At 48.9% G+C, this 26,423-nt stretch overlaps 1 protein-coding gene and 1 long non-coding RNA gene across 2 annotated transcripts; one reads left to right on the top strand and one right to left on the bottom strand.

Annotated features, from left to right (window-relative positions):
• Window positions 1–3,108: 3,108 nt before the first annotated feature.
• LOC311579297 lies at window positions 3,109–7,240 on the top strand. The gene is made up of 3 exons (XR_014773110.1): window positions 3,109–3,228; window positions 5,694–5,796; window positions 7,060–7,240. It is a non-coding gene; the product is annotated as an uncharacterized lncRNA (long non-coding RNA).
• A 14,053-nt stretch (window positions 7,241–21,293) lies between these two features.
• Window positions 21,294–25,861, bottom strand: LOC311579252 (keratin, type II cytoskeletal 6A-like). Its single transcript, XM_084749623.1, has 9 exons — window positions 25,277–25,861; window positions 24,373–24,587; window positions 23,990–24,050; window positions 23,750–23,845; window positions 23,460–23,624; window positions 22,738–22,863; window positions 22,385–22,605; window positions 22,141–22,175; window positions 21,294–22,038 (listed from the first exon to the last, which is right to left on the bottom strand). Exons 1-9 carry the CDS (start codon window positions 25,781–25,783, stop codon window positions 21,806–21,808), a joined length of 1,659 nt encoding a protein of 552 aa, XP_084605749.1. The 5' UTR covers window positions 25,784–25,861; the 3' UTR covers window positions 21,294–21,805.
• Window positions 25,862–26,423: the final 562 nt, after the last annotated feature.

The raw sequence follows: 26,423 nt of genomic DNA, 5'->3' as shown, positions 1-26,423 counted from the left end.
AGGGCGCACTCTTTCCATATGATTTTGCACTTTTAAGAAGCAAGACGCCCCTTCCTCTGTGAAAAAGCATCAGATGCACCCGGAGAAGGCTCCGACGGGAAGTTCTGCAGACACACGCACATCTTAACGTTCACACAACAACAATCTACACAGGAACATGTGGCTGATGTGTGGTACTTTGTGGGGTCCCGGTTCTTCCACCCTTCTCCACCCTTTCAGGCCCCTAACACTAGATATGAGAGAGAGAGAGAGAGAGAGAGAGAGAGAGAGAGAGAGAGAGAGAGAGAGAGAGAGAGAGAGAAAAGAGAGAGAGGAAGGGGAGTGATGTTATCCTTAAACTACCTCCTGCTGATGAGGGGAGTCGAGTTCCGTGGGCCCACAAAGATATCTATCTACGCTTTTCTTCTTTGCATGGCACAGTCACCTGCTGTGAAGAAGCCTTTATAGATCCTCACCTGCAACTGAAACGAAAACATATTCCCATTTCCCATGATCCGTGTTTTTAAAGAAGGCAAAATCCTCACTATAGCACCATGCTGGCCCCCACACACGCAGCAGCAAAGAGAGGTAAAACAAAGGCACAGAATTGGTCTTTTAGAGCGTGGAGAAGCTGTGCAGACGGGAGAAGCTATGCAGACAGGAGAAGCTGTGCAGATGGGAGAAGCTGTGCAGACAGGAGAAGCTGTGCAGATGGGAGAAGCTGTGCAGACAGGAGAAGCTGTGCAGACAGGAGAAGCTGTGCAGATGGGAGAAGCTGTGCAGACAGGAGAAGCTGTGCAGAAGGGAGAAGTTGTGCAAACGGGGAGTCTTGGGGTCCCAGAGGAGACAAACCTGTTGCTAATCGTCCAGCCACTCAGCAGCTAGGCTACTTCTTTTTTCTTTCTGCTGTCCCTCATAGGCCCAACCCTCCCTTAGGCTGCAGGTCACAGAGGAACAGAGTCTCTGTAGTCTGACACACAGTTAGATCCCTTCCGGGGAGCAGGTGTAGACGAGATTTGAGGTGCACCTTGGCCCTTCACCTCCAACCACTTCACTGGGTTCCCCCCCCCCCCCCAGAACAGGGCTGTCTCATCCGTTAAAGCCTCTCTGGCTCCTGTCAAGAGGCTGTGGGAAGGAAATGGTGGGGGGGGGGGAGTGAAACACAAGTGAGATGCTGCTCGTAGCTGGCCTTGAGGGTGGAAGCCCGGAAATCCTGTGAATGAGCAAGGTGTATGTTACCTAGAAACCGGCTGTGTTGAGCGCTGGCATGGAGACACAGCCTGTAGGCTCAGTCCAGGCAGGCTGGGTGATACCTCTGTATTGAGGGACGCTGTTGACACAATTTCATTGGCTTGCCACTGGTGTGAAGGCGGCTGGGCCTGGTGTGTGTGTGTGTGTGTGTGTGTGTGTGTGTGTGTGTGTGTGACAGCTGCGGAGGAAGATCTGAGAACAGTCACCCCATTGCCTGGCTGGGCTCTGTCAGGAACTTGTTGCTGATCGGATCCCGTTGCTTTCTCTGCTCCCCTGATCCCATCTCCTTTGCAGACACCTTCAGATCCTTCCAACACGCTGCGATGTTGTTCATTTAGTCTCTTAAGAAATAACGGAGGCCTGTGGAGTACTGAGTCCTGGGAGCAACGGGAAGCACAGTCATCCCAGACCACAGCCGTAGGACGTCACTTCAGGGTTAGGCCCAGGATGTGCAAGGGAGCTCTGAGATCCCTGGACCGGTGCTGTCTCTTGGAAGCCCCATGCTTTATGAGTGAAGAGTTGAGTCCCAATGCCCTGTAGGACAGTGAGAGTCAAACAGGACCCAGGACTGTTGTCTTCGGTCCCCCAGCATTGCACTTTTCCCTGCGTTGTTACACTGTGTGCCAGGATGGAAAGTTATTTTTTTCCCTCTGTGGTTCCCATTCTCTGTGGCTTACTGGGATACGAGGAAGACTGAAGGGCCACATAAAAACCAATAGTCACATGTGATGGTGTACATAGAAAATAACAGTCACATACAGTGCTGTTGACACAGTTAGACAGCATCATATTTAGGCAGTGACTATTTTGGCCGGTTTCTAAATGGGCCTTGAGGATGTCATGTGAGCCCCGCTCTCGCTGGTGGCTCCGCATGTCACATATTGGGCACATGCAAGAGAAAGACATGAATTGGTGTCTGAACGTAGGAGAAAATCTTAGGGGAGGCTCGGCTAGCTTAGACTAAACAAAGGTAGAACCACAGAGTTAACTGCTCAAGACCCTGAGGATGGGGCCGTGTCTATTGGCGGGATGTTTACCCACTCTCCCTTTCTGCGTCACGCCTGTGTGGATGGAGTATGGCCTACCTGAGTGGCTCTGGATGTGGCGCTGTGTTTCCCATGTTCTCCAGGAAAGCTGGGCTCACAAAACACTCAGAATTGTGCTGAGAATCACTGCCGCTTTGGATCGCCCGATACCCAGGGGAGCCGCCAGCACCAAACCGGGACTTGTTACCCTGAAGGCTGTGGGGACAATGGGCAACCTGAGAGCTGTTAAGCTGGGCACGCTTGACTGAAGGTGCCCGGGGGAGGGGAACCACTCTCTGCTCAGCTCTTAGAGGGTATGAACCCCAAAGCCTGGATGCAGAGGGACAGATTCGGCCCGGGACTCTCACTACAACAGAACTAGTGTCTTTGAAGAGGATTTCAGCTGAGAGCCTTTTTAGTCAGTCAGTTGGGGTGCAACTGATTGACATGCCACTGGGCCCAGAAGGGAGGGGAACACATCCACTGAGCAGAGCAGGCTACCTCTGGGCCACTTGGACACTGGTCTTCTCTGCCTTCACGGGAAAGGGTGACATGGCAGGTGGGCTATGGGCGAGGCTCCCGTGCTGTCTGTGTGACTGACTCCTGCCTGCGCATACTCTGGTGGTGCTCTCACGAGGCCCAGAGACAAATTCCTCTGGAAGGAAACAGTTGAGAGTGCCTCTCTTTCACCCCGGGCGAGCACCACCTTATTAAGCAAGAGTTGGGCAACCTCGAGTGAGCTCAGACTCCTGAGAGATGACAAGCGGGTTGGGAAACAGGCATGAGAGGAAGCTGGGAGGTCGTGCTGACAGAGCCCAGTGTGTTTCTTTGTTGTTGCTATGGCAACCAACCAGGGACTACCTTAAGGATGTGTTCCTTGAAGTATCAGAGGGTTTCTTCTGTGCTCTTGCACTGCACGGGGAAAAACTCTCTCCGGAGAAGCCGTAGAGACTTTCAGAACGACCGAGAGAGCGTGAGTCTGTTAAAGTCAGCGCACGCTCAGTGATGTGCTGACCTCTCTTTAAATTGTTCTCCGATGCCCGGAGAATTCACTGCCATTCATAGTTTGACCTACCTTGCTGTGCCACAGGCAGCCTTGAATTGTGCCTATGAGTGACTGCTGGGCTGATACGTACTCAAATATACAGAAAGCCAGATAATGAGATTTTTTTAAAAAAAATTATCTCTGGAGGCAAAGTAACACAGCAACAAGAGCTGGTGACAGACATGTTTTACTCCTCATCTCCAAAGAGCAAAGAAGGGTCAGAGCAGGGGGCCGTGGTTTGGGAGGCACAAAAGAACTCTTGGAAGATGACAGAAAAAAATAAAGCTTGGCTAGAGTCCAGAGCTGAGAGAAGAGAGAAAGCGCGCCAATCCGTCTTCCTCCCACTGCAGGCTGGGATTTACCAAGCTGTAGAGTGAGTGTTTCTTAGCCTTTGCCCTAGCTGTGTAGGTGTACTGCATGTCACCAGCTGATGTCATCACCCAGCACGGCCTTCTCAGATGAGGAGCCTGCTCCTTACTTCCTCCCTTAGCATCCTGGGGCAGCTGTATCTCCACCAGAGGGCAAGCAAGGCATGGAAGGCTGAAGAGGAAAGGGACTGGCCAGGCCCTCCACTGGTCAGAGCAGGAGGGGACAGAGCAGTGCGTGGCAGCGAGACCAAGCCTCCCCTGTAGAGAAAAATGCCAGCAAAGATTCCCTAGACCTCAGCTCTGGGGTCCTGTCTGCCAACTTGTCAGGGTCCTTATCTGAGGCTGGGTTTCCCTCCACCACCTCTGATCTTTAATTGAGTACAAGATCAAGGCACAGAAATATATATATATATATATATATATATATATATATATATATATACATATATATATATATACATACATACATACATACATACACACACATATATATATATGTATACAATGGACTACCTTGGAGGAAAAATGATGTGGAAAGAGCTGTTTGTGTGTTACTACACAGAAGCGATGCTGGCAAGCCTAGGGATGCACAACAGCGGTGGCAGGAAAAACTCCTGGAAAGCACCGTAAGCAAACAAGGACTTGAGGTGCCACTGTGTGAGGTCAGAGGGGTAACCGGAGCCGACAAGATGCAGGAGTGGCGTGGGGTTGGCAGATCACAGAACTGGTGCTCCGCCGAGACTTGGAGTGACCCCTTCTTATGTAGTAGAAGCTGTCGCCCAGCTCCCACTCCTGAGAATTAACCGCCGTTCATATTTTGACCTATTGGCTTTTGTCCTTTCTCTTTGCTTTGTGCTTTCACTTTGCTAGGAACTTTTAACAACCCACAAGTGGAGTAAACACAATGTACTTTAACACAACCCACAACTCAGTTACTACCAAAATGGGCCACCAGACCCAGCTGGTGCTGCTCTCTCCCTCCTGCAAGGTCAGGAGACATTGAGAAAGAAAGAGAGAGAGAGAGAGAGAGAGAGAGAGAGAGAGAGAGAGAGAGAGAGAGAGAGAGAGAGAGAATATTCGTGTATGTGTCTTGTGTGTGTGCATGTGTGTGTCTGTTTGTGTGTGTGTATGTGTGAGTATGCATGTATGTGCATTCGTGTGTGTGTGTGTGTGTGTGTGTGTGTGTGTGTGTGTGTGTGACCAGTGAGGGGTAGGGTTTCAGATATGATGGATGGTCTTGGTTGCCAGTTTGACTGGATTGGTAAAACACACCTGTTCTATGCTTGTGAGTGTATTTCTAGAAGAGTGTCATGTGACAGGGTGACAGGGAGAGAGAGACTCCGACTGAATGGAGGCAGCACCAAGGGGGAGAATATTGGAGGAAGACAACGCTTGCCAGGGACTTTGCAGCCGTCAGATACCAGTGTCTCCAGCTTTTCATTTCTTTTTTCCTTTTCTTTTTGAGACAGGTTTTCTCAAAACATGACAAGGTTTCTCTGTGTCACCCTGGCTGGCCTTGAACTCACAGCGGTCAGTCTTTCAGTGTGGCCCCAATAGTGGCAACTCTCTAGGGAACCTCCAGCTGTTCAGTGCGAGATTGGAACTGCTAAGGGTTTTTCATCTTGCATTTGGTGTTACCACATTTTCTGCCTCAGTGGTGTATAGGAAGCCATTGGTAAGCCACCCAGATCTTAAGGTGCAAACTGACCTAATACTCCCCCTTGTAATTTATGTACGTTTCTCACTGACTCTCTAGGAAACCCTGACTAACACAGCAGGAAAAGGTCTGAGGTTGCTCCTGACTGATTGTCTACCCTTTTGGTAGAAGCCCAGAGCAGCAGCCCAGCCTTGCCACCGCTGTCTGCAGGCCAGCACGCACAGGATGTGCCCTTCTAATGAACAGGCATGTTTTTAATATGATGATGTTGCATGCAACACTTGAGGCATAGTAAATGCTTCTGTTGTTTATCTAGAGTTCAAACTTAATTGGACATCCTCTCTTTTGCCTGACACCCCTTCTCGTAGGTGACAGAGGCGTTGAGACCTGTCCTAAGCATCGCCCACCATCATCATATGGTCAGTTGGATGAACACAGCTCAAAGCTGCTCCCTCGAGGCAAAGGTCTTTGGTAAGCACAGAGCTAAGATGCTCTGGCCTCTTCCCAATAGCTTCTGTTCTGCAAAGCCAGTGCCGGATTCCCTGAGGTGGGGAATCCCACGGGACGCCTCAGCACTACAGGGACCAAATCACTGAAATGTGAGGGTCAAAAAGAAAAAAAAAATAAACTGAACTGAACCTGTTTTTAGTATGTAGTTTCTGCCCAGAAATTACATTGAAGAAAAACTTTGAAGGCAGAGGGCCGAGCTAGCAGTGACCATATTCCTAGGGATCCCTGAAGCACTAAATGAACTTGTCTGGGAAGTTTAGGAAGAGCGTCGGGCCAGCAGAGGGCAGGGCCTGATTGTCCAAAGACAAAGGGCATGATCCACCAAACCTGGCTTCTTATAACTTTCTAATATATGCATTGCAAAACTTAAGAAAGGAGCCAGGCATTGTGGCTCACACAGCCCTCAGCAGGCAGAGGCTCTGCAAACTGGAAACCAGCCTGGTCTACACAGTGAGTTCCAGGACAATCAGGGCTATACAGTGAGACCTTGCCTCAAAAACTAACTCAGGAAAAAACACACACACACACACACACACACACACACACACACACACACACACACATATTAAAAAATGTTCCAGGTGAGGTGGCCTTACACTGGCTTGAGATAACTGGTATTTTAATGTGGGCCTTTGAAATCTGACTCTATTCCTTTTCATTTTGACTTCATTTGCCCCTTCCCTCCCTCCCTCCTTCCCTCCCTCCCTCCCTCCCTCCTTCCCTCCCTTCCTCCTTCCTCCATTCCCTTCCTTCATCCCCACCTCACTTTCTTGCACGGAAGTTGTGTAAGTCTGCTTACAAAATCAGCGGGTTAGTTTAAAAATACAGCTGGCACCCTGAGGTGGCATCTTATCTGAGGTGGCATCTTAGCTTGCTTTGGGATCGTTTTAGATACACAAAGATGTGGCGACAGCACAGAGAGATGCTACGTAGGGGAACCTAGCTACTGTTAACATCCTTCACACCGACAAGCTCACTCCTCGCCGTCAGGGAACAAATGTAAATACACCACACGGCTTCATTTCCCAACTTCTTGGTCCTTGTTGGATGCAGGACATCCTGGCACACTTTCATGACATTCCCTTAGTCTTCTCTTGACTGAGTTTGTCAGGACGCCACGCTTTGGTGGCCTTGAAAGTTTGGGGGGGCAGTGGCCCTGTGTTCTATCGAGTCTTTTAGTTGTTTTTCGACATTTTTTTTTCCCCCTGATGATTTCTTCCGCAGGGGTTTGGCTCTCTCTGATCACGTGACAGCTCAGTAGGTCAGGTCACTGTGGGTGGATCCTGGAATCACCTGGGTGAGGCAGCTCCCCAACGTCTGCGCTGAAGCGTGTACCCCTTCACCTCCCTCCCACACCTCACCTTTGGCTCACGCCCGGGGAGGAGCTGCACTCTGCCCCACTGATGCAGGAGTACTTACATAAACGGTTTGTAATCCCCTCTATGTAAAAGTTGCCTGTCTGTGTCTCTGATTTACTTCTTTGCTCTTTTCTTTGTAGCTGTGTAAGCTCACGGGCTTTGTACTTTGGGCCATAATCAATCTATTTATTTGACAAGTGGCTTAAATCATTCTAGCTCAGTCACTGGTGGGGGGGGGCAGTTCACTGTGGGTGGGTTTGTTTTAGGGCCTGGCTGGTGCTATCATACTAAATGACTAAAGAAATAAATTTCTGAGCACTTCCTTGCTTTCTCCTGGCCAGATGCTCTAGGGTCCTCCCTAAAGTCGGTCGTTTCTCTGAGAGGCCTTCCTTCCTGGTTGTTTCAGTCACCATTTGTCAGAAGGACAAGCCAGTAGGGCGTCTGTGCACAAAGATGTCACTTTAAAGAACTGACTTGCCTAATTACAGAGGAGCCCCCACCCCACCCCCCCAAAACCCCAAAGAACCAAAAATCCCTCAAGTCTACAGAACTGAAATGTCAGTTTGAGTCTGAAGGCTAGACACTTCTGCATAGCCAGGTAGACCTGGAATCCCAGTTTAAAGGCCACGGGTAAGCAAGCTCTCTCTCCCTCAGAGGCAGGTCGGCTTTTACTGTACCCCAGCTTTCTGCTGATGGGATGAAGGCCACTTACAGTGTGGGAGCAGTCAGCTTTACTCAGCCTACTTCTCCAAAGGTAAACCTCACCTTAAAACATCCTCTGAGAAATGTCCAGAATAATATTTGATCGAATACCTGTGCGCTCTGTGGCGCATTAACATTGTCAGTGAAACTCAAAGTGGCAGTAGGGCGCATGTAGCACCCAGAGCAAAGACCTAGATACTAGATGTGCTTGGTGCTATTAGAGTGTCACACCCTGTCAGGTAACAGAAGGGAAAGCCATATGAATGCACACCATAGACATACATATACTGCACTATATGCCATATGTACACATACGTGTTTATCCGTGCTGTTCATTTGTTTTCGCAGTGATGGAGATGGAAGCCAGGGCTTCCTGTGTGCTAAGCCAGCTCGCCATCACACGAGCTGCACCCACCACTCTGTATCTCGTGATCATTCTGGGCCTTTCCCTTGCTTAGGTGCAGAGGGTGATGAGACATGCCAGGTTGTCGGCTCCCCATTTGTTCACACCTGCTATTTCACAATCTACATTATAACGATTAATGTGACATGCCACCTTGAGTGAGGCACAGGTGCCCAGATGTACGGGCGTGCCCCAGAACCTGTGTGCCTTTGAGATTAACGTTGCAATGATACAGTGAAGCAAGCTGCCCTTAATAGCTCTCGTCAAATCAGTTAAAGGGATTAACAGAGCAAAGAGGCTGAGTCAGAAGGCATTCCCTGCGCCTGACTGTCACAGACCGGGCCATTGCTTTAGCCCATCAACGCAAACATTGCCTGTCCTGGGTCTCCATCTTGGTGGGTTGTAACTTGTCAGCCTCTAGAACTACACCAACCAAATATTTAATAATGAATTTACCCCTCTTTCCCCTCCCAGTCCTCCCCCCCCCCCCCCCGATAGGACAGATCAGCGTGTTTCTCTGTTGCATACTGACTGGTACACATGGACAGTGTGTTCAGTGTTCCTAAGCCCTGTCCTTGTGGGGTCAGTAGTACCCAGCAGAACACAGTCCTCACACAAAGCCTGTCAGGCGGCCCTTTGCCCTCCTTCCCCCTCATACACTGCAGTAAAAGTTGACTATTTCATCTCACCGCAGGGGCTCTGGATAGAGATAGATCAGTCAGGGAAGAGCTCTTTGTACATCCTTGATGGGCTTGAGTCTGGTCCCCAGCATCTGCGGACAAGCCAGGCCCTGCAGAACGAGCTTAAACCCAGACCTGAGGTAGGAGGCTCCCTAGAACTTTCCAGCAAGCCAGCCCAGCTGAATCAGTTAAGAGACTCTGATAAATACAGCTTTAATTCCATGATGCTCACAATGTATTTTGATCCCATTCACCCCCCCCCGCCCTCAACTCCTCCTCCAACAAGATCCCACCTCCTGACCGCACACAGCCTCTCTCTCCCCCTTCACTCCTCTCACCCACAAAATATAATCTGTGCTTCTTCCCATATACAGGTGGGCATCGGACCCTCCGTTGGAGTGTGACTGGCCTATCAGGGGTCATATCCTTAAAGAAAACTGACTCTCTATCTCAAACTTATAAATCATTGAGGGGAGGGGCTTCTGGGGAAACAGTACTTCTCACACAGGCACAAGGCTTCATGTTCAGGTCTCCGCACAGCTGTCAATGGCTCCTCAGCTGTAGACGGGGGGGGGGGGGGGGGGGGGGGGGGGGAGGGGGGGCCGTAATGCTAGTGAATTTCTCTTGCCTCAAGATGGGATGCTGCCTGCCTCGGTGTCCCACAGATCTTCTGCCAGCAGCCTCAGCTGCCGTGAGCTCACGAGTACAGCACTCCTGTCATGTCCAAGAAGATACCACTTTATTTTGTTTCTCCCTGAATACTGGCTCTTACAGTCTTCCTGCCCCCCCCCCATTCTGCAATGGCCCCCTGAGCCTTGGAGGGAGAGAGTGGCCCCTTTATGGTTGCACACGCCACAGGTACTTATACCCTACATTTGGATTAGTCTTGAGTCTTGTTGGACGTTCCAGCTTTAGTGAAACATAGATGCCCAGATATTCGGGTATGTCTGTTGATTGTGTTTCTTTGAGATTAACTCTGCAATGATAGTGATGCAAACTGCCCTCAATATATGTCCTTCTCCCTGGTGACATACTGTTCCCAGTAAGAACAAATGAGCAAACCAATACCACGTCCAGTTTGTGTTGTCTATACACTCACTACAGCGGGGTCAGACTCTTAGTGCCCTGCCCCTTAAGTTGAACTGAGTGATGTCACTCCTCCCCCAACCCCAGAAGACATCAATTGTGGAGAGCTGACTACAGCATCCTTACCACACTTTTTAAGAGTTTAAGAGTTCTGTTCAATGGCTTCCTGTTTGGCCTATGACTTTAGGGGGTACGTGGCGGGGCTCAGATAGGGACAGGGTTGTCACAGAAGCCTTCCATGTTCCTCTTTCCCCACTACGCATCTTCAGTCATTGACAACACTGCAAAAGTAGCATCATTACTCTTTACAGGCAGCAGGAGCACGAATCATGGACTTCCACACAGGCTCTGGTGACAGCACAGACCAAGAACGTGGCATCCAGCTGCAGTAGGACCTCAGATTGAGACACGGCCCTCAGCGGCAGCACGGGTCACTTGCGTCAGCCTGGTCTTCACCACTGTACCGTCTCCAGGTCCACCTCTCTCCACAGTGTGCACGCCCTGCTGTCTCCCTGTCTTTCCCATCCTCACCAGCACATATTTGTTCATGGTAGTGGCTCCTCCACTGGTTGGCCCTTGTGTTTTAGCCAGGCCAGTCTCTGCATTCCATTTTTTAAAAGTGGGTTATTTGTTTTCTTGATATCTAGTTTCTTGAGTTCCTTATATAGTTTGAATATTAGCCCTCTGTCAGATGTATAGTTGATAAAAACTTTTTTCTCATGTGGTGGGCTGCTGTGTCCTCTGCTGTGCAGAGGCTTCTTGGCTTTGCGGGGTTGCCTTCATAAACTGTTGGTCTTGGTGCCTGTGCTGATGGTGTCCGGCTTAGAAGGTCTTTTCCTGTGACAGTGAGTTCTTTTTTTTTTTTTTTAATTTTTTTTATTATTAATTTATTCTTGTTACATCTCAATGGTTATCCCCTCCCTTGTATCCTCCCATTCTTCCCTCCCTCCCATTTTCCCCTTACTCCCCTCCCCTATGACTGTTCCTGAGGGGGATTACCTCCCCCTCTATATGTTCATAGGGTATCAAGTCTCCTCTTGGTAACCTGCTGTCCTTCCTCTGAGTGCCATCAGGTCTCCCCCTCCAGGGGACATGGTCAAAGGTGAGGCACCAGAGTATGTGAGAAAGTAATATCCCACTCTCCACTCTACTGTGGAGAGTGTTCCGTCCATTGGCTAGATCTGGGTAGGGGTTTAAGGTTTACCGCCTGTATTGCTCAACCATGTTCATAGCAGCCTTATTCATAATAGCCAGAACATGGAAACAGCCGAAGTGTCCCTCAATAGAAGAATGGATAAAGAAACTGTGGTACATATACACTATGGAATACTATTCAGCTATTAAAAACAAGGACTTCCCGAAATTTGTGGATAAATGGATTGAGCTAGAAATGATCATAATGAGTGAGTTAACCCAGAAGCAGAAAGACTCAAATGGTATATACTCACTTATATCTGCATATTAGCCCAAGGGGCATGTCCCACGAAAGCCTTCACTTACCAGGAAACTGAGACAGAGGGGAGGACATTCTAGTGGGATTCTAGATGAGAGAAGCATGGGAGAAAGGCAAAGCAGAAGGACCCAGAGGGTCCTAGAAGCCTACAAGTAGAACATTATGATAGGCAGATTTGGGCCCAGGGGTCCCGCTCAAGCTAAGGCACCAGCCAAGGACAATACAGTGAGTTCAAGGCCATTCCTCACCTTCTCCTCTGCTGGCTTCAGTGTTTCTGGTTTTATGTTGAGGTCTTTGATCAGTTTGGAGTTGAATTTTTAGCAGGGTGAGAAGTATGGAGTTATTTGGATTCTTTTATACGCAACCATCCAGTTTGACCAGCACCATTTGTTGAAGGTGCTGACTTTTCCCGGCCCCCCACCCCCACCTCCGCCTCCAGTGTGTATTTCTGGCTTCCTTATAAAAATTCAGGCCAGTAGGTGTGCAGATAAAAGTCTATGTCTTCAATTCAATTCAGTTGACCAATGTGTCTGGCTTTGTGCCAATACTGTGCTTAAAAAAAAAAAAAAACCCAAATAGCTCTGTAGTCAATTTGAGGTCAGGGTTGTCGATACCTACAGCAGCTCTTTTATTTTTCAGGTTTGCTGTAGCTATTCCGGGTTTTCTGTGTTTCCATATGAATTTGAAAATTGTCCTTTTAAGATCTGTGAACAATTGCGTTGGGACTTTGATAGGGATTGCATTGAATCTGGGATTGTGTTTGGTAGGATGGCCATTTTTACTATATTAATCCTACTGATCCATGGGCATGGGAGATCCTTCCGTATTTTGATGCCTTCTTCAATTTCTTTCCTCAGCATCTGAAAAAAAATTTTTTTAATCATAGCAGTCTTTCTCCCCCCCCACCAATAAGGAGATATAGGAACTGTCTCTGGAAACACACGTGTGGGGGGGAGGGGGAGAGGGAGAGAGAGAGAGAGCAAGCGCGCTCGTGTGCACATGGAGGGTCTGTCCATTTATATGGCCCAGGGCAGGCCACACCCCCATGGCAGGTAAACAATGACATCATAGGTAGGCAGACTGTAGCAGAATCCTAACACTCTTATCTTTTCCTATATTTAAAAATGAGGAATGTTGCATTGTTTTTATATAAGGCAAGTTAAAGTATATAAATGTAGGTAACGGAGAAAAGAGATAGAAAAAAAAAGCAATAACAAAAAAAGTTCAAATTATACGGTGAAGAGGAAGGAAAAGTTCTGCCCTGAAAGTTCAAGGTAGAGGGCAGGCTATGTCAGCCATGTCCTACAGCAGCTAGGGACCGAGAAATGTTGGGGGAACCTAGAGGACACTATTTCAGCCTTTTGTAAAGGGATAAGGGGGGAAGTAATCATCTTAACTACTTCCTGCTGACAGTAGGGTGGTGATAGGGGATTTAAAAGGCTGAAATGTTGGCCAGGTTCCAGAAGAACAGGCTGTTACCTTTGCTGTCCAGGGTCTGAGAACATCTGTAGCTGGGAAGGACAATGCAGGTCCAGCTGACATGGTTTCTGAGGTTGGATGGGAGCACTTGTGATGTCCCAGATGTAGGAGGTCTGGCAGGATACAATTAGCCGGTATGTGAGGAGGCCAGAATTGGCATTCAGGAGTGACTCTGTAAGTGGGCCGGCAAGCGGGTCTGTGATGGAAAGAGAGGATTTTAGTGGTTTTTATTGGGTAATCTGGTAAGGATCACCCCTTCTCACCACCAGAAGTGCCTCCCTGATGTTGGGCGCCAAATGTAAAAAGCTGAGCGGTGGAGGTTAGAGGTAGCTGCGGAGCTGTTCAGAGGGACAAAAATCACACCACGTAACAGATCCACTCAAGAGGTTTAATAGGGAGATACAGGAACCATCTCTGGAGACACATGTGGAGGGGTAGAGAGGGAGAGAGAGAGAGAGAGAGAGAGAGAGAGAGAGAGAGAGAGAGAGAGAGAGAGAGAGAGAGAGAGAGAAAGAGAGAGAGAGAAGTAGTAAAAGGAACCGCCATAGCAGCCTTTCATTTGCTTGGTTAGAGTCACCCCAAGACAGTTTGTATCGTTGGAGGCTGTTGTGAAAGGTGGCCATTTCCCGGGCTTCTTTCTCAGTCGGTTTGTCATTCGTATATAGGAAGGATACTGACTTTTGCGAGTTAATCTTGATTCCAACTTCTTGCTGAAAGCGTTTATCAGCTGTGGGAGTTTCCAGGTGGACGTTTTAGTGTCGCTTACGTACACTGTCACACCATCTGCAGCTGAAGGCACTTTAACTTCCCCCTGCTGATCTCTTCAGATGTGCTGTTGCTCTAGCTAAGACTTCAAGTACTGTATCGAACAGAGGTGTGGAGAGAGCGGACAGCCTTGTCCTGGTCTTGTTTTAGGGGAAATGCCTTGAGGTTCTGTACATTTAAGTTGATGTTGGCTATGGGCTTACTGTAAATACTGCCTCTACTGTATTGAGGTATGTTCCCTGTGGTCATAATAGCTCCAGGACTTTTTTCTTGAAGGGGTGTTGGATTTCGTCAAAGGCCTCTCTCTCCTGCATCTAATGAGATGGCCGTGTGGTTTTTATCTTTCAGTTTGCTTGTATGGTAGATTATATTTATCAGTTTATGTATGTTGAACCATCCCTGCACCTCTGTGATGAAACCTACTTGATCCCGGTGGATGGTCTTTTCTGATGTGTTCTTGGATTTGGTTTGTAAGCGTTCTGTTGAGAAAACTTTGCACCTATGTTTATAAGGGAGATTGGTCTGTGATTCTGTCCTTTGTTGGCTTTTTATGTGGTTTGGGGCATCAGGGTTATTGTGGCCTTGTCGACAAGTTGGGCAAGGCTACTTCTGCTTCTGTTTTGTAGAATAATTTGAGGAGTATTGCTGTTAATTCTTTTTGAAATTCTGTTTTAATTTGGCTCAAAAGCCATCGTGGCCTGGGTTTTTTTTCCCACTGACGTTTAATGACTGTTTCTCTTTCACTGGGGTTTACAGACTGGTTAAATGGCTGGTAAGATCCTTTACATATATCCTTGGATTCTCTGGATTCTCATGGTGACTTTTATTTCTTCATGTCAGCCTTTTCACTGTTAATTTTGTTAATCTGAATATTCACTCTCTGTCTTTGGATTTAAAGAAGGTCTTGTTACTTGTATTGATTTTCTCAAAGAATCATTGAGATGTCATTGTTTCTATGTATTATCTGTTTGCTTTTATTTTATTGACTTCAGCTCTGAGTTTGCTTACTTCCTGACATCTCCTCCTTTTAAGTGTGACTTCTTTCTGTTGTTCCAGAGCGCTGAGGTATGGTCTTAAGCCACTGTTACTCTGAGATCTCTCCAGCTCTGCCATATATGCAGTCGGTGCTGTGAACTTGCCTTCCTTGTGCCCCGTAAGTTTGAGTATACTGTGTATTCTCTTTCATTAAATTCTAGAATGTTTCAAATTTCTTTCTTCACCATTTTTTTTTATTCAGTAGCGTTTACTCAGTTTAGTTTCCAGCGAGTTTGTAAGAGTTCTGTTCAGATTTGCTTTGGGTCTACTTTGGAGAAAGTTGTCTGAGTGCTTAGAGAATTATCTTTTGTGTTTGGGTGGGAAGTCTGTAGATTTCTGATGGTTTCACTTGGTTTATAACATCAGTCACGCCAAGCACTTTTCTGTTTGGGTTTTGTCTGGACGGCCTGTCTGCCAGTGAGAGTCAGGTAATGAGGTTTCCCTCTCTGTGTGGCAGTCTCAATATGTGGCTGAAGCTGTAATGGTGTCTTTGACTAACTTGCCTGCCCTCATGTTCAATGCACAGATGTTAAGTGTTTCAGTGGCCTTTTTGGTAGATTTTCCTTTGAAACCGCAGAATCTTAAATCAAACTGGCTCACGGCCCTGATAGAGTCTTTAGTTTTCCCTCTGAAACCTCACAAGCCGGGCCTCCATCTTCTGCACTACTCTCAACATTCTTAGCTTCCAAGTTCCCACATGACACCCCACTGAGGTCTCAGCCCTCACTGGCTTTTCTAGACCAAGGTTCCAAAGCCTTTCCACAACCCTCCCCGAAACAGGATCAGGTCTGTCACAGCAACACCCCACTACACTGGTGCCAACATATGTCTTGGTGAGAGTTTCTATGGCTGCAGTGAAACACCGTGGCCAGAAAGCAAGTTGGGAGGAAAGGGTTTATTTGGCTCACACTCCCATAGTGCTGTCCATCATTGAAGGAAGTCAGGGAAGGATCCTGGAGGGAGGAGCTGGTACATGGACGGGTGATGCTTATTGGCTTGCTCCCATTGGCTTGCGCAGCCTGCCTTCTTATAAAATCAAGGACTCCGAGCCCAGACCAGGAAACACACCACTCACAATGCATGGGCCCTCCTCCATTGGTCAGTAATTCAGAAAATGCCTTGCAGCTGGATCCCGTGGAGGCATTTCATAGGAAACATCATTCCCTCCCTTGCCCCGCCCCTGCCCCAATGACTGTGGCCTGTGTCAAGATGACATACAAAACCCGCCACTTCACCAGGACAGGAGGGCAGGACTGAAAGATCACTCCTGGCCAACTCTATGCAAACCCATATTCATTGAATATTCATGTGTGGGGCAGTGGGAGCTCTGTTTATGGTATAAAAAAGGAAAGAATAATTTCATAAAGTCTTTATATACCCCAAAATAAAAATAAGAACATCAGGTTTTGAGTACGTCTTGGCTTTGTTCCTTGGGCCAGCTTGAGTGACTCCAGTGTGCCCCAGTTATGGTGCCACTTGTGGTCCACACGGCCTCGTGTGAATACCCTGCTGTGGTTTTGCTGTTTCTTTAGGGGACATATTCAGAAGTGCAGTTTCAGGTCAGAAGGAAGCAGTGTTCACTGCTCTGCCCTGCCTGCCAGGCACCTTTCCTGGTCAGGAGGGCAACTGTAAATCTACAACAAATGCTTTGTTCCCTTGTCAAAAGCTCTTGCTAGGACATGCAAGTACATGATTCTTTACCCGAACCCTGTGAGAGAGCTCTGACCCGCTGGCGACCACACTGGAGGGACCTCAGCACTAACTCCTGCTCAGGGCTGCTAACACCAGGTATACACTGCCAGTTTGCAGGTTCTTGTCCTCACTGACAGGAAGTCATTCTAGTGAGTAGGAAGGGACATCTGTTAACAATCATTAAATAAACACAGTGAAACACTTAGGAAACAGGTACCTGAAAAAACATTTATATGAAAATGAAGGAAGCATAGGATTCCCAAAGATTTACCATTGTGAGAAGGCAGAATCAGGCAAGGGTTGGGAGTGCGGGAATCTGGGAGAGGGTGGAGGGAAAAGGATGAAGTCTATTTAAAATAAATCATAATGAATAAATAAAAAATTGAACATAAATGTAAACAACAGAATTCTAACAAATCCAGACATGCCCAGTGAGGGGAGAGAGGAATAGGAAGGCTCTAAAAGACCCTTGTCCAGCAAGGCCGCAGGGCCTCATGGGAAACAATTGGCAAGAAGAAAACACACATGGGCAAAGTCATTACGTTATAAACCTGCTTTATTTAGCAACTTGGAGGAAGCAGAGAGCAAAGAGGACATCGTCACCTGAGCACAGACTGTGCATCACAGGACAGGTGCTGTCACCGTGCCTGCCAGGGAGGCTCATGACAAGGCACTGTGGCATCTCTAAGGCCACTGCAGAGTAAAGGGGACTTCCTCAGTTCACTTCCTGAGTAGGACCTGGACAATGATGACCTGAAGGAAAGGGACAATGACACCCTTTCTGAGGCAGCCTAGGGACAGAGCTGGAGAGGCCGTAGCCTGGTGACTGCTTTATTTACTAGTTTAGGTTGGTGCCTTATACCCATGATCTCTCCAAGAGTTTTAACATGTATAGGTGTTGGATTTTGTGAAATGATTTTTGGGCATCTAAGGAAATGATTGTGTGTGTGTGTGTGTGTGTGTGTGTGTGTGTGTGTGTGTGTGTGTGTGTGTGTTTGTGTGTCTGTTCCTTCTATTTGTTTATATGGTGGGTTACATTGACGGATTTCTGCATATTGACCTAGCCCTGCCTGTCTTGCTTGAAGCCCACCTGTTCATGTTGGATGACATATTGGGGTGTTCTTGGGTTCGGCTTATGAGCATTTCCTTGAATGCTTTTGCGTCATTGTTCATCAGGGTCTTGGGGAAGCTGGCAACTCTCAGTAGGAGGTCTCTGTGGCTGAGGAGCCCCAGGGTGCTAACATCTAGGAGGAGGAAGCTGTAGCTGTTTACACACTGCTCACTCGCTCACACTTGGACTCACAGGAAAGCTTTGTCATCCCTTTAACATGGCCTATAAGATAACAGCTTTATCACTTTCCTATGGGTCCCAGGCCTGTGGTCCTCAACATGGCGGTACCCATGTCAACAATACACACGGACTCAGGGCTTCAATCACTCAGAGGTCCCTCTTCTCCCATCAAGACAAAATAAACCTTTTCCTTCCTGAGTTGCTTTTGAGTTAGGGAACGCAGGGAATTTTCCCACAGAAACCTTACTCACTTAGCTGATGTTCACTGAGTAGTTTTTTGGGAATTAATGAAACACAGAGTATATGCTTCACTGAATAAATGTTACACATTAGATATTAGCTATCACACAGACATATTATATATCAAGTACAGAACACAGATAGTGAGGTTAGCATTTTGTTTTGCTTTGTTTTGTTTGTTTTATTGAGACAGCATCTCTCTGTGTAGCCAAGCTATCCTGGACTCGATTTGTAGACCAGGCTGGCCTCAAACTCACAGTGATCCACCTGCCTCTGCCTCCTGAGTGCTGGGATTAAAGGCACGTATGCCACCATACCTGGCAAGGTTGGCGTGTCAGCCCTGCTCTGTTTCTAACCTGAAAACCTGAGCCATTGCTCTGTTGATCGGCCTCTTTGACAGCTCCCGGGCAATTTTATAGGCTTCCAGCCCTAGTGTCTCCAGCCTTTGCTAAATGTATGCGTCACTCCCTTTTCTGTTCCTCCTTTTTAATCCATATTGCAGTTCTTCACTGTGGGTCTTTATGTCATCATGAGATTTTCTTTGCTTGTCCCCTGACATTGCTGTCTTTCCTTCAGCTTGAGGAGGATTTTGAGGGACTCGCGGGTTTCCTGCGCAGACTGCCAGGTCTTATGAGATTAAACATCGCTGTAGTTTGCACTGATAACTATGTCTGCCTTTATACCTTTCTGTTAAATCCTGGTTGTTGTTAAACTTGCAGCACTCGGTTAGGAAGTGTGGAGAGATGGTCGCATCTGCTTTGTCCTCACCCAAGGGAGGAAGGACCCAGTCTCCCAAGTGTGATGAGGCTCTAGGCAGTGTGACATATTCTTTACCCAGCTGAGGACATTGTCTGGCATTTGTCCCCTATGGTGCCTTTTAAAGACGAGTGGGCACTGGGCTGATTTTACACTCTTTTCTCATGAATGATCTTCATTACTCATTTTTCATTTTGCTGTTCGCTATGGGGAAGGCACTGGTTATCCTGAATGTTGATCCAGCTTTCCCTGACTGCATTGATGTGATTTGTTTTTTGCAGTGTGATGGTTTATTTTATTAGTGATTTCTGGTTAAAATGCAAACAAGTGGATTTCACTTTGGTATTTTCATGCATGTAACACTGGATTCTATCCTTTCCAAATGACCCTACACTCCTCCTCCTCCTCCTCCTCCTCCTCCTTTATCTCTTATGTAAACAGCCCTCCCTTCTGCTGCCTGACACACTTACTCCAATATCCTCATGTCTCCTCTCCCTTTCCATGGTGGACCCTCTAACAGGGAGACAACGCCTTCAACAGGCTTCAGTGTTTACCAAACAGGAAGATCAGCGCCTGCTATGGGTTATTCTGTCATGTTGTGGTCGGTGGGATGCCATAGTCCCCTGACACACTGCAGGCTCTCGCCCTGCCTCTTGGCTAGAATCCAGACCTTGATAGTGAGACCATAAGGTGACACTGCATAGATTCATCAAACACTGCAGAATGAAGCTCATGTTGACCTGGAAATCCTGTCTCTACAGGATAGCTTCCATGGTGCTAGAATGCTCTATGACTCCAACAGGGGAAAAAGTCTTTACAATCTTACCCTGCTGTGCACCCTGTGGGCTACAGTAGTGACTGGGCTGGCACACTGGGGCAGGAGTGGCAGGAGAATTAGGGAAATAACCATCCACTTTGTGATGGCATGCAAGGCCCACTCCACAAGAGAGGACTCAGTCCTGGGACTTACACAGCTCACAAGTGACTGCCTCAGTCTTAGGCTCTAAGGCAGAAACAGATGCAATTCTTCTGCTAAACAGTTAGTAATAAGGAATCCATTACTTTCTTACCTTTATATCAACAGGTTACTGCATGTCGCAAACCTGCTCGGAGATGCTTCTGTTTATGGTAGATAACGATTAACACAGGCACCCAAAACTGCTCATCCTGCAGAGAAGGGGAGACTGAGAGATGCTGAGCTCTAAATGAGCATCCATATCACATGTCGTCCAATGCAGAGGGCTCAGGGACCACAGCAGAGCAGGGAGGGGGTTAGTCAGAGCCATAAGTTGTGGGTATCAGCATCGAAAAAGTATGTGCTGGGCTTGCCAAGCCTACTGCACACATGACACAACAGTGGCCAGACTGCATGCATGGGTGGATCCAGTAATAACCCAGCAGGGACTGGAGAAGAGTTCACGAAATCCTGTGCTAATGGGAAGTTTCTGGAAAATAAAGTCTACTAGGGGAAAGGGAGCAATCTTTGTTTGAGTATGTGGCCCCAGAAAGAGGACATGTTCCAGGAGATTGTCTTACACCCTACACTTAGAGGCGGCACAAAGTGGAATCATTGGGTTAAGAAAAAAAAGGGAAGAGCCAGCACATAATTCTGGAAGGAGCAATGGGCTGGGGCTAGAAGTAGGACAGAGGGGGCTTTTGACAAAGTCACACTCCATGCTCATATAAAAGTCCCAAAATGAAAAAAAGAAAGAAATGTCTGCATGCATGTATGAACGTGCAGTGCATGTGCATCTATGGCATTTGCACATGTATGAATGTGTGGTCATATGTCTTGTGGGTATGGGTGTATGAGTGTGTGTGTGTTTGTTTGTGTGTGTGTGTGTGTGTGTGTGTGTGTGTGTGTGTGTGTACATGGTGGTTGTTGCTTCTTCATCATTTTCCCTTTATTGATTGAGGCGGTTTCAGTCACTGAGCCCAGAGCACACATGTTGGGCTATTTTTTCTTGGCAACTTGACCCATATGTGCCCTGTCTCTACTTCTAGAGGCCTAAAATTACATGTGGCCACAACGCCCACCCATCTTTTCATGAGGTCTGCACCCTAACTGCCAGTGCTGATGCTCAGGCAGCTGATTTTCCCAGGGACCCTTCCCTATGCCGTCATTGTGGTATTCTTGTATCTCAGTTTTAGAGTCAGCGTACTTTATTATCAGAATTTATATTAAGTTATTTTTAAATGGTGTGGTTCTGGTGTTCTCTGATATTGTGCCTGTCAGTGATCCTCTTTTTTGTTGCCTCCTATATGTGCCTGTGTGTCGTGGTGGGGCTTGAAGTACAGACATTGGTCTTCATACGTCTTGCTGTGGAGTTCTCAGCCAAGTGGAGAGGAGCCATGGTGTTTGGAGAGCAGGGCACCTTGAAACTGATAAATGCTGCCATGCCCGGTGGGGAGAGTGCGGAAGAAGGAGGCTCTAAAAGGCCCTTGTCCAGCAAAGCCACAGGGACTCATGGGAAACAATTGGCAACAAGAAAACACACATGGGCAAAGTCAGTACATTATAAACCTGCTTTATTTAGCAACTTGGAGGAAGCAAAGAGCAAAGAGGACATCGTCACCTGAGCACAGACTGTGCATCACAGGACAGGTGCTGTCACCGTGCCTGCCAGGGAGGCTCATGACAAGGCACTGTGGCATCTCTAAGGCCACTGCAGAGTAAAGGGGACTTCCTCAGTTCACTTCCTGAGTAGAACCTGGACAATGATGACCTGAAGGAAAGGGACAATGACACCCTTTCTGAGGCAGCCTAGGGACAGAGCTGGAGAGGCCGCAGCCTGGTGACCTCCACACAGCCTGAAGCAGCAGATGTGAGTGAGTGTGGATGTGAAGCCAGAGGTGCAGAAGAGGAGGGGCAGTGGGGACCCCTGGGGAAGAGAGAGAGGAGCAAGAAGGCCTCAGCCTCCTCAGCCCCAGGCAGAGAGCAGAGGGGGGAGGTCAGCGAGGACAGCACCTGAGCACAGGGCTCTGCAGCCAGGGGCTCCAGGCTCAGGCACAGCTCTGGGGTCAGGGACTTCAGTGCCTGTAGCTCTTCCTGCTGGAGGAGGTGGTGGTGTATTTGATGGAGGAGGAGCTGCCACCAGAGGACACAATGCCACCTGCGATGCCTCTGCCGCTGCCAGCACTGAAGCCACCTCCAAGGCCTTGGCCACTGCTGTAGGAGTAGCTGCTGCCTCCTCCCAGGCCTAAGCTGCTGCTGGCACCTGCTGCACTGCCATAGCCGCTGGACACGGTGGACTGCACCACAGCTGGAAAGGACGGGAGAAGAGACACAGACATGTGAGCTCACGCTGTCAGGCTGAGGCAGCCCGAGGGCAGGGGAAGGGGAGGTGGGCACGCAGAGGACTTACAGATGTTGACTGGTCCAACGCCTTCACCATTCAACCTAGGAGAGAAACACAGAGGGTAAGAACTTGGGGGCCATTGCCTCAGTCCCCGTGAGACCCTCAGGCAGCTGACAGGTTACAGGCAATCCCCAGGCAAGGAGTCTCTGAAGGGAGCCACTGTGGCCACAGCTAGTGATCCCCGCCCCCAGTGCCTCCTGTGCTCAGTGCCTGGCAGCATGGGGGTGTCCTCCAGGATGGAGTCACCCACCTGCACTCCTCCCCTTCCAGCAGCGTCTTGTAGGTGGCGATCTCCACATCCAGGGCCAGCTTGACATTCATCAGCTCCTGGTATTCCCTCAGCAGCCTGGCCATGTCCTGCTTGGCCTTCTGCAGGGCATCCTCCAGACCCTCCAGCTTGCCCCTGGCATCCTTGAGGGCCATCTCCCCACGCTGCTCAGCCTCAGCGATGGCAGCCTGCAGGGTGGCAATCTGGGCAGACAGAGCAAGGGAAAAGCCTTGGTGTGTGGATCCCTCCAGAGCTGAGCTCCTTGTCCCCATGGTCCTTAGTGGTAGAGGACGGGAAACGATGCCTGTCATCCTCTGTGTCTCTGTCTGTCCTACCTGCTTCTTAACGTGGTCGATCTCTGATTTCAGCCTCTGGATCACGCGGTTCATCTCAGCGATCTCCTGCTTGGTGATGCGAAGGTCATCCCCGTGTCTGCCAGCTGTCGCCTGCAGTTCCTCGTACTGAAGGGCAACGGGAGAGACAACATGGATGTGAGTTTGTACAGACAGAAACAGAGCCACTTCTGAGTGCCATGCACTGTCATGGATGTGATGGCTTTACCTCCAGAGACGTTTGAGGAGAGCATAGGTTACATGGCTCTGACAGGAGCTGAAAATGGCCTCTATTATCTCATGAGGACCAGAGGAAATAGTTCAGCTCAAGCAAAGAGAGCACAGACTTCATTCATGGCAACTTTGCATCTACCTCTGGGTTCTTTTGCTCCTAGACTAGATCATAACTCTATAACGTGTTCTGTATATAGTGCTCTGTCTGCACGTGTGCCTGCACTCCAGGACACAAAGTCCCAATATCAATGGCTGAGAGGCACCATATGGGTGCTGGGAATTGATCTTGGAGAAGCAGCCAATACTCTTAACCATTCGGCCATGGCTCCATTAATCTCTCCTCGCATTGTTTCTATAGTACCAGTGCACAACACACTTGCTGTGAGAGCACCCCAAACATTTTTTGTCACCTCTAACCTCCAGTGAAATCAGACCCATGCAGTTCAGGGTGGGTCCCAGACATCTTCTTCCGGCTCCAAGTCAATACTCACTTTAGTCTGGTACCAGGACTCAGCCTCGGCCCGGCTTCTCTGAGCGATGTCCTCGTACTGAGCCTTGACCTCGGCGATGATGCTGTCCAGGTCCAGGCTGCGGTTGTTGTCCATGGAGAGGACCACAGATGTGTCTGAGATGTGTGTCTGCATCTGAGACAGCTCCTAAGGAGCAGAGAGGGCCGAGCTCATTTTTGGTTGTGTGCATGGCAGACAGTCCCAGCACTTTGCATGGGAGAAAATCAAGGGAATTTGGGATGCGGAAGCAAGAAGGAGAGAGTGGAGCTTACTGCCTCGTAGAAAGCTCTCAGGAAGTTGATCTCATCTGCCAGACTGTGTGCCTTGGCTTGCAGCTCAGCCCTGTTCATGTAGGCAGCATCAACATCCTGGGGAAACCATCAACATGGAGTCACGGTCACTCTCTTGCCCAGACCATTCTCCTCTGTCACCCTGACCACCATGGCCTGCAGCAGACATGCAAGGCCACGTCTCCATGAGCAGAGAACCCATCTCTGTGATTAGCAGCTCACCTTCTTCAGGGTCACAAATTTATTCTCTGCTGATGTGCGCTTGTTGATTTCATCTTCGTATCTGCAAGAGGAACGGCATGACACCTTGGAGCTGTGGCTGGGTGGGTGGTAGCCCAGGCAGCCTGTGGCCCAACCCTAAGTGCTATAGATGCCATTGGGCCAAATCAGGCTCAAAGGGGATATTTGTTCTGTTAAATAATTCATCCCTTTCCTGTCCTCTCACTTCCTTTAACCCTCCTTGGCCCTGGCCTTCTGCTCTGAGCTAAGTCATGACATGTTCATCCTCATGAGTAAAGTGTCTTAACTCATGGCCGTCCATGTCTCTAGGTGGGCTTCCATGTTTATGAAATAGGCACCTGGGTTTTTCGTTCGTCACAACTCACTTGTTCTTGTAGTCATCCACTGTGTCCTGCATGTTCCTCAGCTCGGCGTCCATGCGGCCCCTCTCCCCGAGTATAGCGTCCTGCTGCCTGCGCAGGTTGTTGATGTACTGCTCAAACAGTGGCTCCAGGTTCTGCCTCACAGTCTTGGTCCCCTGCTCCTGCAGCAGGGTCCACTTGGTGTCCAGGACCTTGTTCTGCTGCTCCAGGAACCGCACCTGGAGGGGCCGAGCGTGAGAAGCAATTTGAGATTCTCTCTTCGGTGCCTCCTTCCGGAGTTTGCCTTTCCTCTCAGGCTGTCCACCCCAACCCATTCTGTGTCCTCGGCCTGGGTCTGAGAGCGACAAGCCATCTAAGCTCCCCACATCATCCCACAGGGAGGGCTGAGCGCTCATGCAGGGCACAGCCAGTCAACAGTGGCTTGCTCTAGTGTGGTGCAGTGTAGCATGGCTGCCATAGCCCCCCATGGGCACTGTAGAGTCTTTTGCCTCAGGACCATCCTGTGACTTGAGCCCTGAGCTCATCTCTAATCACTGGGTTCAGACATCACCTCACGGGGAAGGGACTCTGACCCTGATTTCCTGCTGCCAGTCTAATTAAAGAAGGGCACACAGGGAGCTGGAGAGATGGCTCAGAGGTTAAGAGCACTGACTGCTCTTCCAAAGGCCATGAGTTCAACTCCCAGCAACTACATGGTAGCTCACAACCATCTCTTCTGGCCTGCAGGCAGAATGCTGTATACATAATAAATAAATAAATCTTAAAAAAAGAAAAAAGAAATAAAAAGAGGGACACGCAGACTCGACTGAATCTACTAGGAAGATGGCAACACTTGCACAAAGCCTGAAGCCTTTCCCTCCTCCTGTGTCTGGCACTGGCACAGACACACAGAAAGAACAGGGCTCACCTTGTCGATGAAGGAGGCGAACTTGTTGTTGAGGGTCTTGATCTGCTCCCGCTCCTCAGTCCTCACCCGCTGGATGGTGGGGTCGATTTGCAGGTTCAGAGGGGTGAGGAGGTTCTGATTGACGGTGACCTCTTGGATGCCTCCAGGGGGGCACACGGGGAAGCCGGCTCCCCCATAACCACCACCAAAGCCAGCTCCAGCACCAAAGCCAAAACCACTGCTGGCTCCTCCTCCAAAGCGAAAGCTTCCTCCAACTTGGCTGCCATAGCCTCCCCCAGTGCCACAGCTGCCACCTCCGATGGAGATCCTCTTGGAGCTCCCCACACCATAGAGGCTCCTGCTGCCAAAGCCTGCTCCTCCACACAGGGCACCAGAGCCACCGCTGCCCCGGGAGTGGCACACAGACACGCTGCTGAAGCCAGAGCGGTTGAGCCCGGGGATCTTGGCTGAGCTGGCACTGAAGCCACGGTGGCTGGTTTGACTCCGGATGGTGGTTTTGGTAGACATGGTTCCTGCGGATGAGAAGGCTGGAAAGCTGAGAGACTGCAGGGCAAAGCTGAGCAGATGATGTGGCGAGCTTTGGGCAGTGGCTTATATAGGGTACAGATGGGCTGGGCTTGGTCCTGAAGGTGAGTGGGAAGGGCAGAGCTTTACAGACAGTGAGCTAACACCTAGATTAATCAAAAATGTTGCAAAATCCTGAGGTTGCAGTTTTGGCTTCCTTTAGTCATGGAAACGGTCCTGCCTCTACTTTTTCTTAATCTGACTACAGTAAGTAGTTTGCTTATTCACTGTATCTCAGATTAGTCACTGACTCTGACAAAGGTTTGGCTTGTCCCTCTGAGTGTGCTGAGATGCCTCTGTTCCCTGCCTTCCCTTCTGTCCTGTGGAGAGAGTGGAGGCCAACTGTCATCCTATGCCACAGGAAGGTCCTTTCTGACCTTCCTTGATTAGATGTGGAATATAGCCTGATGTCCTTAGACCCCTCTCTCCCCGGTAGAAGAGTTTCTCCTATTTGCAGCACACCTGTGTGACCAGCTGTAAGACAAGGCTCTTTGCTTTCATGTTGCCGACAAGTCACTCAGCAACAGCATCATATCTGACAGCACATCTCACTGGACAGCTGTATTCTCCAGTACATAATTTA

This window comes from Acomys minous (genome assembly GCF_964271855.1).
Source record: "Acomys minous genome assembly, chromosome: 12".
Classification (NCBI taxonomy): domain Eukaryota; kingdom Metazoa; phylum Chordata; class Mammalia; order Rodentia; family Muridae; genus Acomys; species Acomys minous.
Note: the sequence above shows the minus strand (reverse complement) of the source record. Positions and strands in the feature narration are given on the sequence as shown.

Coding starts and splice junctions, on each gene's coding strand:
- LOC311579252 (XM_084749623.1), bottom strand. CDS start 25,783: ATGTCTACCAAAACCACCATCCGGAGTCAAACCAGCCACCGTGGCTTC. Junction 23,625..23,749: donor TGAGAGCTTTCTACGAGGCA/GTAAGCTCCACT, acceptor TCTGCTCCTTAG/GAGCTGTCTCAGATGCAGAC. Junction 22,606..22,737: donor TCGACCACGTTAAGAAGCAG/GTAGGACAGACA, acceptor CTGTCTGCCCAG/ATTGCCACCCTGCAGGCTGC.